Source organism: Pundamilia nyererei, unplaced genomic scaffold (assembly GCF_000239375.1).
Source record: "Pundamilia nyererei isolate P.nyererei 1_Seehausen unplaced genomic scaffold, PunNye1.0 scaffold00014, whole genome shotgun sequence".
NCBI classification, from domain to species: Eukaryota; Metazoa; Chordata; class Actinopteri; order Cichliformes; family Cichlidae; genus Pundamilia; species Pundamilia nyererei.
The window spans coordinates 4,445,951-4,460,596 of NW_005187415.1; the positions used below are offsets into that span (position 1 = coordinate 4,445,951).

Genomic DNA, 14,646 nt, shown 5'->3' on the forward strand with positions numbered 1-14,646 from the left:
AAAGAGTCATTAGCCTGTTTTAAAGGCATTGCAGATTTATATTGATCAGCATCATATGCATGTAGAAGTTTATGCTCAAAAAAGATCTGAGCATATGTCTATAATCTGCATTAGGTGTAACCATCACATAGCATTAAAACAAATGGGGTGGGGTTGGTGAGTCTCGTTTGTTACTATGACAGTTGTTACCACACTAACAAGGTCTGTCTGGTCCTCGGGGACTATTCTTCAGGGGAAGACTAATGAGTGCTCAACTGTGTGAGCATTTATGTGTGTAGGTGGGTGGTCCAGATAGCACTCGTGTTGTGGGGCACTCCATATCACATTTTGAAAGATTAACATCTGTATCCACTGAGCTGCCTTGCACTAGGTGGAAATTTTCATATTCCAAAATCCTGATATCGTTATTTGGAGTAAGTACTTCACTGATACAGAGCACTGAGAACAAAAACCTTAATCCAGAAATGATTGTCTGGATATACATGTAGTAATAATATTCTTTACTTTACTATGATACCATCCTCCTGTAATTTCTTAAATATGATTTATTGTTGCAGATGCAAGTATGGGACACAGCAGGTCAGGAAAGATTTCGTACAATCACCCAGAGCTACTACCGCAGCGCTCACGGCGCGGTGATTGCCTATGACATCACACGGCGTTCAACTTTTGACTCAGTGAAGCACTGGATAGAAGAGGTGGAGCTATATGGAGCAGCCAATGTGGTTCTCGTCCTCATAGGTGAGTGCTGATAGGACTGATAACGCCTGAAAGCATTAAGGAAATGAAGATTTCTTGGTATGCTGTTAGCCCTAAAGAATACTGGGAATTTGATTACAATAGCCTTTAAATGAGAAAAAGCCTCTTCTCCTGGCAGTTTTTACACAGATTACTGTGAAAACGTTCTCCTGTGATGTGGCTAAGTAGTTCGAAAGGCTTGTTCACACAGATGTTCAGTGGTTGAATCATGAATGTCTTTCCCAAATCCCCCAAAAAACTGGTGGGATGCATCAGTCGTTGTGTAAATAAGTGAATGCAGCTTGGTGAGTAGGATGCTTTGACTGAAGAAATGCACTTTTGTTTTTAAGTGAAAATGATACCAAGCTCAACTAAATAAAAAAATATTGTAGTTAGCATGGCCTGCTTATGCAAAATATACAATTGTATCATTTTCAACAACAACTTTAGTCTGTTCCTGCGATCTGCAAGCCACTTTGCAACCCAGCCACCTCTGTTTTTGTTCTTTCTAACTTAATGCCCTATCTTTAGTCAATTAAGCTTGATTTGTGTCTTGGGAGTCTTGCTGCTGCTTACTACATTTTAAAATTAACATGTGTTACTGCTCACAGTACTGCATGGACACGAGTAGAGTTTGACTTTATTATGTAAATTAGGTGCAAGGTAATATTAACAGAACCTGTGTCACTGTGTGTACATCACTTAGCTTCTTTATTCTCTCCATTTAGGTAATAAATGTGACCTGGAGCAGGAACGGGAGGTTCAGTTTCAAGAAGCCTGCAATCTGGCAAAACAAAAAGGCATTTTGGCTGCACTAGAAACATCTGCAAAGGTAATACACGCATATAATAAATAGATGTGACCATTTAATGCTGATGATACTTGTTATATAGAGCTTTTTAAAATTTTTCTAGGATAGTCAGCATGTGGACGAAGCCTTCATGCTGATGGCCCGAGAGCTGCTGTCTCGTAACGGCCTTAACGTGCAGCCCGAAGACTCCGAGAGCAAGGACACGCCTCGAGTTCTGCTGCGAGCCAACTCTCGGCCAATCAACGGCACCATAAGTGCCAACACACACACACCAGAAAAAAAATCGTGTTGCTGATACAAATGCAGACAGGACAAGAAAAGGGACCGACGTTGGATGTTGGCAGCAAGAGAAAGATGGAGCTGAAGAACTGAAGGAGATACATCACTGTGGGAATAAGGGCGAGCACAGGCTCAAGAACATTCAACAATATATGCATCGAGGGGATTCAGGAAATTATCAGAAAATAATTGCCTTAAAAAAACAAGCAAGAAAACAACCAGTGTACTTTTTTGTGACTTACCTGACCTGAAAAATAGTTGACCAGTCTTTTCATTTAGAGAATAACAGAGTGGTGATGGGAGTAATCAGTGTTGTGAGAAAGTTCCAGTAAACTTTTCTCATTCATGTCAAGCATTACTTGGACTGCTTTTGTCTCCCATTTAATAGCATTTTATTTCCACAAGATGTCATGAGGCTACTTAAAATGAATCCAGCAATTCATTTATAAACTGAAGAGCTATTATGGCTGTTTTTACAAGTTACAATCACACCTACTGGGAACAAATGTGCAATCAGTTAAACACAAAAAAGTCCCAATTTTCTTTCTTACTTTCTTTTTTTTTGTTGAAGTTTTTTCTTTGTGCCTTTATAGAGTTTTTGAAAAGCCAGTGAAAGACAATTAGATGTTGTTACTAAATGCTTTCAGAGGACTGAGTATTTCACCCAAGTGACCTCTTGTGTTGTCTCTGTAATGAGCTGTGATCCTCTGCTGCTGCAGTGTGTTTGAAAAAGTCCAGAGGGGGGGTCTGCTATGAGCCAAATCACTGTGAATAATGTCATTTTTAAGCCCTTGTTTTTTTCTAAGATACAAAAGATACACGGATAATGATATCTTACATGCTTAAAAATGTCTGTGAGAGGTTGCACTTTGTTGTGCTTTAATGCTTGTGAACAAAATGAAACTGCCTTTAATGCACCATGGTCTGCGCTTGTGAAATTTTCTGAAGGTTGGGTTTTTTACTTTCCAACATATGTCCTTATTTTTAGTGTGTTAATGAGGGGGATCCTGAGACTATGAAGGCCACATTCACCAGAAATTAATATAGTTCACAGTTCATACAGTAATTCATACTTGCTTTTAAGTTGCCAGCCGATTATAGGGGAACTTTCCTGTGAAGGGCAGGGTTGATGAGTACTGAATGGGTGCCTTCCTTATGAGTTAACACAAGATGGCACTGTGCTGTTACACATTGTGCATGAGGTAGGCTGATTGTTTATTGACTTAAAGACTAAGGTTATTTGGAACATCTGTCAGGGCACTAAAAACAATTAACCAAGTTTATATGAAAACCAGGAGGCAGGAAAAAGTCTCATTAGCCTAAAGGCAGAACCACGCCAAGACTACTTCCTCTAAACATAGCTGACAGGGTCAAAACCAGGATGCAAAGTTGGCAGACCTCACTGAAACACCAGCCTTCAAGCAATGTAACAAATGCTATGCTGATCATCAGTGTTTGTTGTTTTGGTTATCCAGTGCTTAAAAAGACCATCCAGGTGTAGCCTGGTCCCTTATCAGTAACATTGTGCTGCATCTGACAAGCAACAAATTATAAATACATGTGAGTTTTGTATTTTTTTTCTCCTTGATCCAGTCTGTGAGTTATTCTTTAAGAATGAATTATTGCTTGGATTATCATTTCTTTGCACGCAGTCTGGTTTAAAAGCAGTTAGATTGCCATCATCGGTGCTCACTTCCTTTCCTTTTAGTCAGTTTTGTCTGATTAGTTAGCTTAATCTTTGTCATCTGTAATGTAATGGACTGTTATGTCATTATGGTTTAACTGACTCTGCTGTTTGTTCCAGACTCCTTATGTTATACACAGTACTGAGCAAAAGTCTTGAGCCACTCATCAATTCCTTATATTTTGTCTCAAAGGAACCAGACTTCTAAAAGTGGTACTTTTTCACTCATTTTCAATCCAGTCCTTGTTTCTCACCAGAAAAGTGTTTGTTTGTTTTTTATGTCAAGCCATTTAACACAGACCTATGAATCATTCAAGCTGAAAAAGGCATCTAGGTTTAAGGGCAAACCAGTGTTGTGTCTATGAGCAACAGACAACTTAGCAAAGAACAACTTTTTAAATTATATATCTTTACTTCACTTTGTTACTAGCAGGCTTTATCACAAACACATTTGTTCCCATTTCTTTGGGTGAATCCAGGAAAAAAAAATCCAACAATAACACAGATCAACAGTCATAAAATTGTAATTCTGCAATAATAAGGTGATTCCCAAAGCCAAAAACCATGAAATTAGACAACTGGAGGAGAAAAGAAGTGGTAGGTGTATAAAACTATCCACAGCAGATGAACAGTATCTGACAGCCATGCCTTTAAGAAATAAAAAAAGAGTCCAGTAAAGACCTAACAAGGGACCTGAGAGATGGATCTGGACCTTCAGTTGATCCATCTGCTTTTCATTGAAGCCTCAGTTCACACAGTCTAGGTGGAAGGATGGCTGTCAAGAATCATTTCTTAGGAAAGGGAAACGGGAAGAAAAAGCTGAGGTATGCCAAATTACACAAGCACTGAACTGAAGTTCACTGGAAACAGATCTTATGGAGGGATAAATCCAAATTTGTAATTTCTGCCTGAAATAATCACTATACACAGAGAAATTAAGGAAAGGGGTGTCTACAGCCATCTATAAAACACTCTGGAGGCTCTGTGATGGTTTGGGGCTGCATTTCAGTGGTATAGGAGATCTTGCCTAAATTGATGGACATATGGATTCAAGAATTTTTCCTATAAGAGTTCAGGGTGTGTTGAAGAATAACAGTGGTCACACCAAATACTGACTTTAAAGCTTGCTAGACTTCAGCAAACACACATTTCCCATTTTCCTAGACTTTTGCACAGCATTGTTTCCATGCTACCTGCTCCATTCTCTGAAGTTTTGACCCTGTTTTATTTTTTCCTTCCTCTATTTTCTAATGGCCTTTAATTGTGTTCTTTTATGTTTTACAGCCCTTTAATGGATAGTTTAACATCTGGCCCACAAACAGCAACTCAAAATGAGCCATTTGGCAAAAAATAGCACATTTATACTAATGGTGATTAATGTGCCCTGTCCTTGAAAAAAAAAAGAACATTAAATTGTATTAGGTTCGTCTTGGGACTCATTATGTTATGTATTTAAGAAAAAAAAAGACATTATAAATGTAAGCTTCTTGGGTACCTTTTAAATTGATCAGTATTACATTGTATGGATAATTTTTCATTGCTTGGGAGTCTCCGGTGGTGATCAGTAAACAGCAAGAACCTTCTTATCGTGTTGGGAGTTTCTATGTGGTGTTTAGATACCCTCTCTGTGCCTGTGCCTGAAATGGGCTCCAGCAACCCCCCCCCATCATAAGCAGCTAATGATATGGAATATGGAACACTTTAGCAATAATCATTTGTGATCCTTGACACATTACCTGCATTGTATCTGGAAATTTTCGATCACATAGTAAAACACATTTTCAGAAAAAAACAATACAAAAAACAACAAATTTTATTTCCTGAAAACAAGTAGACAAAAGCATACGTTAATACCAAAAGACCAAAAATTACTTTTTAGAAGAAAAAAAAAAGTCAAAGTATCCTGAAGTCAAAATTAAAATTACTGTAAGAGAGAAAAGAGATAGAGTTAGGTATTTCTGCAACCCATACAGAACAGGGAAGCTTTATCCCTAATAGCCTACGTAATGGATTTTACCACAAAACAGAGTTCCTCCTTTTATTAAGCCATCGTTCAGCTTGTTCTCAGACATCCATTTCAATCTTATTGTATACGTTTCTACCAGTCCTCTGAGCCGTCTGCATTTTAGCTCAGCCTGATGATTTTAAATTTGTTTGGTGCCGCCTTTTTCAGGTGTTGTGGAAGATTTGCACCCTGTCCATCACTATTGTCCATCCCTGGCTTCTGTGCGTCATTTTCTGACTGTTCTTGTGCCCCCTGTCCTGTATCTGTCCCTTCTATTTGTTTATCTACAGGACATTCCCCGTTGTAGGTCTTGACGTAATCCGCGACACGCCAGCCCTTGAACTCAGGCGGCCCTGAGCAGATCAAGCCAGTGTGATGGACGCCAGGATGGTGCTTGAGCCAGTAATTTAGGTAGTGGATGTTGTAGTCGCAGAACCACGGGTTGTTGTCCAGTGAGAGCTTCCGTAGGAAGTAGAGGTCCTCTAGTACACTGTACTGGAAGTATTGGAGACTGTTGTTGGAGAGGTCAAGCTCACGGAGGTACAGCAGGCCTGCAAATGCAGCTGGGAGCAGGGAAAAGTGCAAACTAAATTAGTTAGCATTCTGTTGGCATTCATGAGGTTTAAAGAGCAATTTAAGACTCAACAGAGAATAAAATGACTAAAAAGGAAGAAAAATACACACAAAGAAATTGCCACAGTTTAAACTCTACCACAGTTTCTCACAGTCTTTGACATATTTGTTGGCTTTTGGAAATATGCAAGACCTGAAAAAGATGCCATCTGAATAGGAGCATACGTTGCTCTAAAACCTTTCAGTATTGACGGTGCTTTTCCAGATGTGCAGTTTCCCTGTATAGACACTGGGTTTCAACTGGGCTTCATGACACGCAATATCAAACATTTTGATTTAAAAGGTGACTGCTGATATTCTCAAATGTTTCCAGTCACTGTTAGCTGTCTGATTTTCTAATGTGTGCACGTGCATGCCCATGGATGCATTCTCAGTGGGAGTAATGGGACAGCAAAGACCATTCCACGCTCCCCAGCCTTTGGCCAGGCTTTGATCATTACAGAGCGGAAAAGGGGGGGGGGGGGGGGCAGAGAAAACAGGAGGAGGAACGTATGGAGGTAGAGAACTAAGAAGGAGGGAATTGATGACATTGGGAACTTGAAAAGGAAGACTGAAAAAGTTTTTTTTTGGTTTGGTTGGGTGTTGAGGTTCTTTCAGTGTCTATATTAGCTTTATGAACATTCATCTCCAAGAACAACACGGACAGAGGAAACTATAGCAGAGGAAGGAAGTGTAATAAAGGGGGCGGGGATGCTCGTTTCACCTCCTCCTCCCATGTCTTATCTCTGGACTCATGAGGCTTGAGGCTCTCCCAAATTGGATACTATTCATGTGCTTGTTGGAGCCACAATGACCACATTCATGCTACTTTCCCAGGAACTGAAATACACGAATCCTTTCATCCAGCTTTGCCAGAAAGTCTGAAGCACATTTCCTAAAGGCTAAACTGTTTATTAGGGACACTTACCTTTTCTTCCATGCTCTTCAAGAGATCCTAATCTAAGCATCTAAACTTAGAGTCACGATCCGGTCACTGAAACTTCACTTGCAATAACACAGAAATAATGCCAGCTGGATAAACTGACTTAGTTAAAGACTATTACGAACTTTTATTTATTTATTTATTTTACCTTGGGTGGGACCCTTTCCTTTTACATTTTCTAAGATATAAAGTTATTAGTCTGAGGAAAATTAGGAAAATTAGGCTTTAAGTGCACTGCATTATCCTGTGACCATCAAATTACTGCTTTGTCTATTCTGGGGTTTTGCCTGGCCTAGAAAACCAAAACAATCTGCCAAAGCCTTCCATGAAAAAAGTAACACAAATAAGAGAACACTGATGCAATGTGCCAGATTTTTTTATGTTGCATTTTCATTCATGTTTCTTTTCTCTCTGGCCACCTTTCCCATGAAAAGCATAAATAAACAACTTTTTCTTTTGAATATACTCTGAATGTGGACATGATTAAAAAGAGGGTTTGGGGATTTAAACCACATGCCACTGGCAATCACAAGCTCTCACAATTATACTGAATTTCTGTTTGAGTTTCCAGAGAATGTTAGACACAGTGGGGTGAGCTACACTAGATTGTTTGCATGTGCTGTTGCAGGATAATGAAGCTTTTTGAATTTCCCTCTTTGCCAGAAAAGGGATGGACTCGCACATAATTAGCTCGGTGAGATGAATGAATTCTCACTTTTTAATGGTACTCCTCTATTTCTGAGGTCGAATTTGTATTCCGAGTACTTTCTCATCTAGTCCATGTCAATGTCCAATGTTACATATTTCCATAAAAATTGCTTTTTTTCTCATGAACTATAGGGTAATTTTACATTATTTTGGGAACTGCTGAAATAAGCAAGGAAAGAAGCATTTATGTGCCTCTGAAGGAAGGAAAGGATTTGGGAACTCTCTAATAAATCAGTCATAATGCAGTTAAGTAAACTACATTGCATTTTTTTGCCTCTTGAGGCCAGTTGCGAGTAGTTGTAGTGGTTGGTTGCCCAGTGGTTGAGCGTGCAACAACCATCAATGCATTGATAACCATTATAGGGTCAAGGTTGACAAGCAGCTATGTCATTTTGCAGTTAAATTGCTGTCCTGCAGCAACTATTATATGTAAATGGCAACTTGATTAAATTTAATCAGAAACTGACAGCAGACTTTTTCCGTCTTATTGCCATTTTATTGCTGCCTTGACTTGCTTGACTTGCTTTGAAGATAACAGCTAACTGCGAGTGGTCACAGACCTGGTCCCTGTCTTCAAAACAGCCATTTCAAAGGTAATGAGATTGCAAGTTCGTTGCATATTCAATCATTTTGCTTGCACTGCAATTTCTAGCCACATTTTCCCCAGTGTGTACCATGAACCTGTTCACAATTTTAAATATGTCACATCTTGATTGACTTGGATGTCCTCAAAATGAACCCTGAGCACAAGCCAGTGAGGCTTAGAGATGAGGTGATAAACAACATCTTTCTAATAAATCACAGATATCTGTTTTCCCTGTGAGTGGCACACGTGCTTCTTTCTCAGGTTCATCTCAATAAATTTTAAATAAAAATAATAATAATTGTGCAGTATTTCTTGAGGGAAAAAAGTGAAATATCACAATGTGTTCAAGGAGTTTAATCCTCTAGTGGGACATTATAAGATATTCCTGAATAGAGAACTGTGGGAGAATCTGTAGGCAAAGAGGATGGTTGTCCTGCCCCTGCCCTCAAGGAGTAGCCAGAATTTCTGCTTGTTATCATTACAAAAATGTAGTCAAGTATAATTATTGTTTTTCTTGGCTTATTGTAACTAAAATATGAAATTGCATGGTCTTAGTCATTAATGATGCATAGTAAATGCAAGTTAGAGGGAAAAGCTTTTTGAATCTTATTTTAGGAAAAGCCTACAAATATTGTTTGACTTATTTAAAAAAATCTTTTGATACAGAACTCAAAATATTGCTAAGAATGCTATCAAGTTATCGATAGTGAATGCAGCCTATCACAAGTACGTCTGCCTGGCAAATAGCAGAAGTAAAAGTTCAAACCTTTGACTTATATTGTTGATTAAAAAACACTTTCTCAAGAGCTAGAAGCATATATATGATATCATGGGTATGGTAAAAATGCTTTTAAATCTAGGATTACCCTCTGTTTTGGTTAACTGTTTCACAATTATCCCCGTCTTTCAGATCATCTGTTTGTCAATCGACTATGATTTGTAACAAATTGCGTCACAGGGTCTTACTCTTAGTCATTAGTACAGCAAAATGGGGATGTGTTGAAACGTTGATACATCCTGTTATCACTGTATCACTGCGGCAACTTTCTTGGTTACTTTTAAGATTAAGCTTAAAACTTTCATTCTTGATAAAGCATATACACTGCCTGGCCACAATAAAAAAGGTCACGCACTCTAATGTTTCATTGGACCGCCTTTAGCTTTGATTACGGCACGCATTCGCTGTGGCATTGTTTCGGTAAGCTTCTGCAATGACACAAGATTTATTTCCATCCAGTGCATTAATTTTTCACCTAGAACTTGCACTGATGGTAGAGACTGACCGCTGCGCAAAGCCTTCTCCAGCACATCCCAAAGATTCTCAATGGGGTTAAGGTCTGGACTCTGTGGTGGCTAATCCATGTGTGAAAATGATGTCTCCTGGCATTGTCATCTTGGAACATGTCCGTGCCATCAGGGAAGAAAAAACCCATTGATGGAATAACCTTGTCATTCACTATAGTCAGACCTCCTTCTGGGACCACATACTGTTGCTGAACCTAGACCTGACCAACCCCAGATCATAGCACGTTCCCCACAGGCTTGTACAGTAGGCACTAGGCACGATGGGTACATCACTTCATCTGCCTTGCTTCGAATCCTGATGCGCCCATCACTCTGGAACAGGGTAGTTAGGGCATCAGGTGACCCCGAATCCTGCAAAAGCTCCTGTGAAAAGCTGCAATAGGCCTAAGCAGCTGAGGCTTCCCATGATGTACTGAGCATTTCTTCTTCACTCACCACTTTTAAATCTCTTTGTTTATACACCACTCTGTATTTAATTGTTTTTTATTATTAATCCCTGGCATAAAACACCTTAAGGAGATTGTTGTGATTGGCTGCTATATAGACACAATTGAATTGAACCACCCTTAAAAATGGAATTTATCTTATCTTTGAGTTGTGCAGTTGGGTCTGTTTTCTGTGCTGTGACAACACAAAATACTTGGATATCCGGATACGAGTGCTCAGATTCACATGTGTGTGTGGGAGAGAGAGAATATGTGAGCGGTGCTTCTGTTACCTGTGTCTATATGGTGCAGGTTGTTACTGCTGAGGTTGAGAAGTTTGAGGTCTTTGGACAGCACAAAATGTTTTGGCTTGAGATGTTTTATTTTATTGTTGGACAGATCCATCCTCACTATGTCAGATGGCAGGTCAGGTGGGATGCTAATCAAATCTGCAGACAGAAAAAGTTCAGAAACATTAGGCCTTCAACTTTCATGATACCTGAAAGACAAAAGTTTTTACTATCATCAGTGCACACAAAAAAAAAGATATGTGAACAGAGGGTGCGAACATTTCCGGCTCTTCAACTCAGACAGAAATGTGTCTGCATCTTTATGGCTTCAAGATGGTTTGCAGGTTGTGTGCAACTTTTTACATTTTCAAGATGTAGTCAAAGGGGACATCATGTATGACAACATTTCACTTATTTGCCAGAGGGATCTCTTTTCTGCTTACACTGGAAGCATCACTCGCACACACTCATACTTGTCTTTGAAGTCAGTAATGCACTAAACAGTCAAAGCGTCCTACGTATCGCAATCTCTATAACAGAGGCTCTCTGGAGTTTTGAATTAAAGTCCCACACCGGAGGTAGATTTTATAAATGTTCCTCCTGCCGTGATGGGGGAGGTGAAATAAAGATTTGACGCTGTCACTACAAAACCACTGAAAATAAAAGGCTGAAACCTGTATGTTCGGCACTAACAATGAATAGATGCAGGTTTCTCTGATCACAGTTTACCTTTTGGAGGTTTTGGATCAAAGCCTTCACAGATTAGACTTTGTGGTTTCCTGAGTCATTAGATTTGTTGAACCTGTCATGGTGGGCAACATCATGAATATCTTTTAAATTGGAAGTTCCATCTGCCGTGCCAATCACATTGTAGCGCTGTTTAAAACAGACTAGGTGGCCCATGCAACCTGTATCATCAAAAGGATCATAGCTGATTGTTTGTGAAGCAAAATAGACTGGAGGAAACTTAAGTGTGCATAGGCAGCAAGCGCGGCCTAAGACATAATTAAACAATGCTTTGCTTTGGTATTAAATGCCAACTTTTTGTAGATTTGTAAGTAAAATCATGAATGAAATGTGTGTGGCAAAGCATACAAAGATGTTTCCTGAATGTATTTATTTACACAGGCTGCATCAGAAGTATGCTTATGGACACATTCATAGCGCAGATGTTGTACTCTTTACTGCCACAGATGTTATAGCTGGTTTTATTATGGAGGCATGGTGCCATTAATCATCACAGACTCCAAGAAAACACACACACATGCAGCACACACACAGATGTAGCCAACAGACTCAGGAAGTGTAATGATTATTGTTTTGTGATGTGATGCAGGGAAGCAAAAATTGTCTTCAGAGAGCACTCCAGCACATGTTATCAGTCCAATGTGGCGAGAAATTTTCTTCTGGAAAACCTAAAGGGAATCCCAGCCTGCCAATAGGTGTAAATGTGTCTGAAATGTTGTCAAAGCAGCTTTTTAGGAAAGGGAAATGCGGTCATTCCAACATCAGACTTAAACTTCCTGATTCCCTTGTGAGAAATCAGACTTCAGTTTTCCGAGCCAAACGCAAATCCTCCATTGCAAAGACAGATACATCTGTGGTCTTCGGTGTTTTACCATAAATAAAGACCTACGCCTACACTGTGTATTCAGCTGTGACAGTAGTGTCTGTGACCAGAAGTCCATGTTTCCCTCTGGGTAGTAAAAGTTCAACAAAAAGCTGAGCTACGGTGTTGGGTGAGCCGAGACCGATCTGCTTGTTCTTCTTTTTTGGAGATAATTGTGTTTTCAGGAAGTTTCAGGAAGCTTTTATCAGGAGTCACTTTTTTCATGGCACAGATATGGCAGATAAAGTGTTAAGCACTTTCCTGCTTTAACATCTGTTAACATGTCTCTACTGATGAGACAGATGAATGAAGGAAGATACGGAGGACGGACCTGGGTCAGGAAGTGTGAAAGTCATTTATCACTGCACTGGGCTCTCGCTGAATCTGCTGAAGTCATTAGTTCGGTGAACAGCTGTACCTCTTGGACTTTTCTTTTTTTTAAAAAGGGCTTCATAGCTGCATGAGAAAACGTTTCCTTTTTGGAAACCCAATCTATTTTAAAAAATCCATTATAAATATATATATATATTTTTAAATTCTCACAGATGTCATAATCTATTATTTGTAGTCTAAGTTGAATCACCTGGTTCACTTCAACAGGCCAACTTTAAATAACTTTTTAGCAGTAATATACGTGGCCACTCACCAATGCAGTGCATAGAGGTTCCTGTATTAGTACAACTAATAGTAGTTAAACACAGGAACACAGGGAGTAAATGCAGTATTTACACAGTCTCAATACAAAGAACGAAGCTATTTACATTATTTAGTAGGAGTGCAGAGCATCAATCTGGAAATTTATCTGTGTAACCCACTCTACTATTTATGTGCTAGCACTAAGGATGATTTAAATAGATATGTGGAGTGAAGTACCGGACCGTAGCCAGAGTCTTTTCTTTCTTGGCTTCAGATTCCATAAAATATCATGAAGCGCTTCAGTCATTCCTGCAAAGCAAATATTCAATTTGTGCAAAAACACTGAACTCACTCAGAGCACATGTTGCAAAACCTTTTTATACTGTTTAGACAGCAGAAAGTGAAGCCATTAATTTTTTTTACAGTGCTGATGTGATTACAGGGGGTCCACTGTGCATAGTGAATAGTAAGCAGCCATTTATGGCCTTTTTGGAAGCACACCCCACTTTTGACAGGGGGAAAAGGTTACTTCACATGTTTATGTTAGGCAGTATTATGTGTTGCATAGTAGCACTAGGATGCAATAAAGTAGTTTATATATTAGGATGGGCCTTTCTCGGTTCCACATGTCATGTGAGGTCAAATGCACCTTACTTGTTAAATTGTAAATGTAAATGCTTTCATGGCAGAGAAAGAAACACGGATATGCAGTGCAATGAATCTTAGTCTATTCAGAACCCTTAGCAACAGAGTTGAGATTATTATTAAGTGGAAAACCTATTAGTAACACTGTTTACTTTATATTTATGACGGTGACCAAATCAGTGCTCCTCCCATGCTAAATTGATTGCTTCTGTGACCGTTTCACCCCAGTGTGAAAAAGTAAAAAAGTTTCCCAAAAGGTAAACAGTTAACATTGCACTCAGGACCCTTGAAACCACAGCAACTTCTCCTCAACCTAAAATATGGTCTTTTTTTTTTCTGCTAACGATCTGTCCGCTGTCTGTGATCCACGAGATCCATAGAGAGCTATAACAGTGCTATGAGTGTGTATGTGCAGCCAAGTCACCATATACAAATGACTCATTTTTGTGCTGCCTACTCAGATGTCAAATGTCCCAAGTTTTTACACAGCACTTGTTACCACTGAAATCTATGATTTACCGGCTGTAACAGCAGCTTTGAAAACAATGTCTAGGAACATAAAACTGGGTTTCTGAGCATCATCATGAGATTTATAATGATGGGCGGGGGGACTGTTAAAAGATGGAAGATTTTTGCTCTCATTTAACACGTCTGGCTTATGTATAACATCTTACAATATCAGAAGTGATGGAATATTTTATATACTCTAGTGTAGTTAAGGTTTCTGTTATGCGTAGACACAACACTGGTTCATCCATCAAGTTGGGTGCTTTTTTTATGAGTTTTCAGAATGTCTGTCAGGCTACTCAGCCTGACAGACATTCTGAAAACGGTCACGTACCAAGACTGGACTAAAAATGAGCGAAAAAGCAGCCAATGTCCAAAGGAAAACCTTGAAAGCCTGTGAAAAACACAGAAGAGCTATTGCTCAAGAGCACTTTAACAACTAAAAGATAGTCTGGGTTCTTGGAAGCAAACTATAAAGAACTCAAACTGTTCTTATAACAGTGGCCAAGGACTTTACTAAGACACTGTAGCTAAATGGGCATTAACGTCACACCATGGCCCTAAAACCAATATAATCACAGTGCTCTGTATAATCTGAGGGGGGTGTCTACTTATCCCTCCTTCTCCTGCTGGGTGAAGATGTTTGGCCTTAGGTCTTCAGTACTCTTGGGGGCTGCGGGTGGCCCGGTTTTCCCCGATCCATCTCTGTCTGCTTCTGGCTCCCGGGCTTCATTTTTGTGGCTTCTAACCATCATTTTCAAGTACATTCGTGACAAAGACCCATACACATACACACACACTCACACTCGACACTCTCTCTCTCTTTCTCTCTCTCACACACACACACACACACACACACACAC

At 39.4% G+C, this 14,646-nt stretch overlaps 2 protein-coding genes across 5 annotated transcripts in view; one reads left to right on the forward strand and one right to left on the reverse strand.

Moving 5' to 3' along the window:
* Positions 1-1,914, forward strand: part of LOC102202536 (ras-related protein Rab-19-like) — a 3,613-nt gene extending 1,699 nt beyond the window's left edge. The window contains exons 2-4 of the mRNA XM_005725239.1: positions 558-741; positions 1,467-1,570; positions 1,653-1,914. Coding sequence (XP_005725296.1) covers positions 558-741; positions 1,467-1,570; positions 1,653-1,844 — 480 coding nt within the window. The 3' untranslated portion in view covers positions 1,845-1,914. The remainder of the gene's footprint in view (positions 1-557; positions 742-1,466; positions 1,571-1,652) is intronic.
* Positions 1,915-4,034: 2,120 nt separating this feature from the next.
* lrrc17 (leucine rich repeat containing 17) overlaps positions 4,035-14,646 on the reverse strand; it is a 26,657-nt gene continuing 16,045 nt past the window's right edge. For 3 of the 4 annotated variants that reach the window (XM_005725241.1, XM_005725240.1, XM_005725242.1), the window contains exons 4-5: positions 10,390-10,545; positions 4,035-6,080 (exon numbers count right to left, since the gene is read on the reverse strand). In XM_005725241.1, coding sequence (XP_005725298.1) covers positions 5,638-6,080; positions 10,390-10,545 — 599 coding nt within the window. In that variant the 3' untranslated portion in view covers positions 4,035-5,637. The remainder of the gene's footprint in view (positions 6,081-10,389; positions 10,546-14,646) is intronic. The other variant, XM_005725243.1, reaches the window with a different exon arrangement.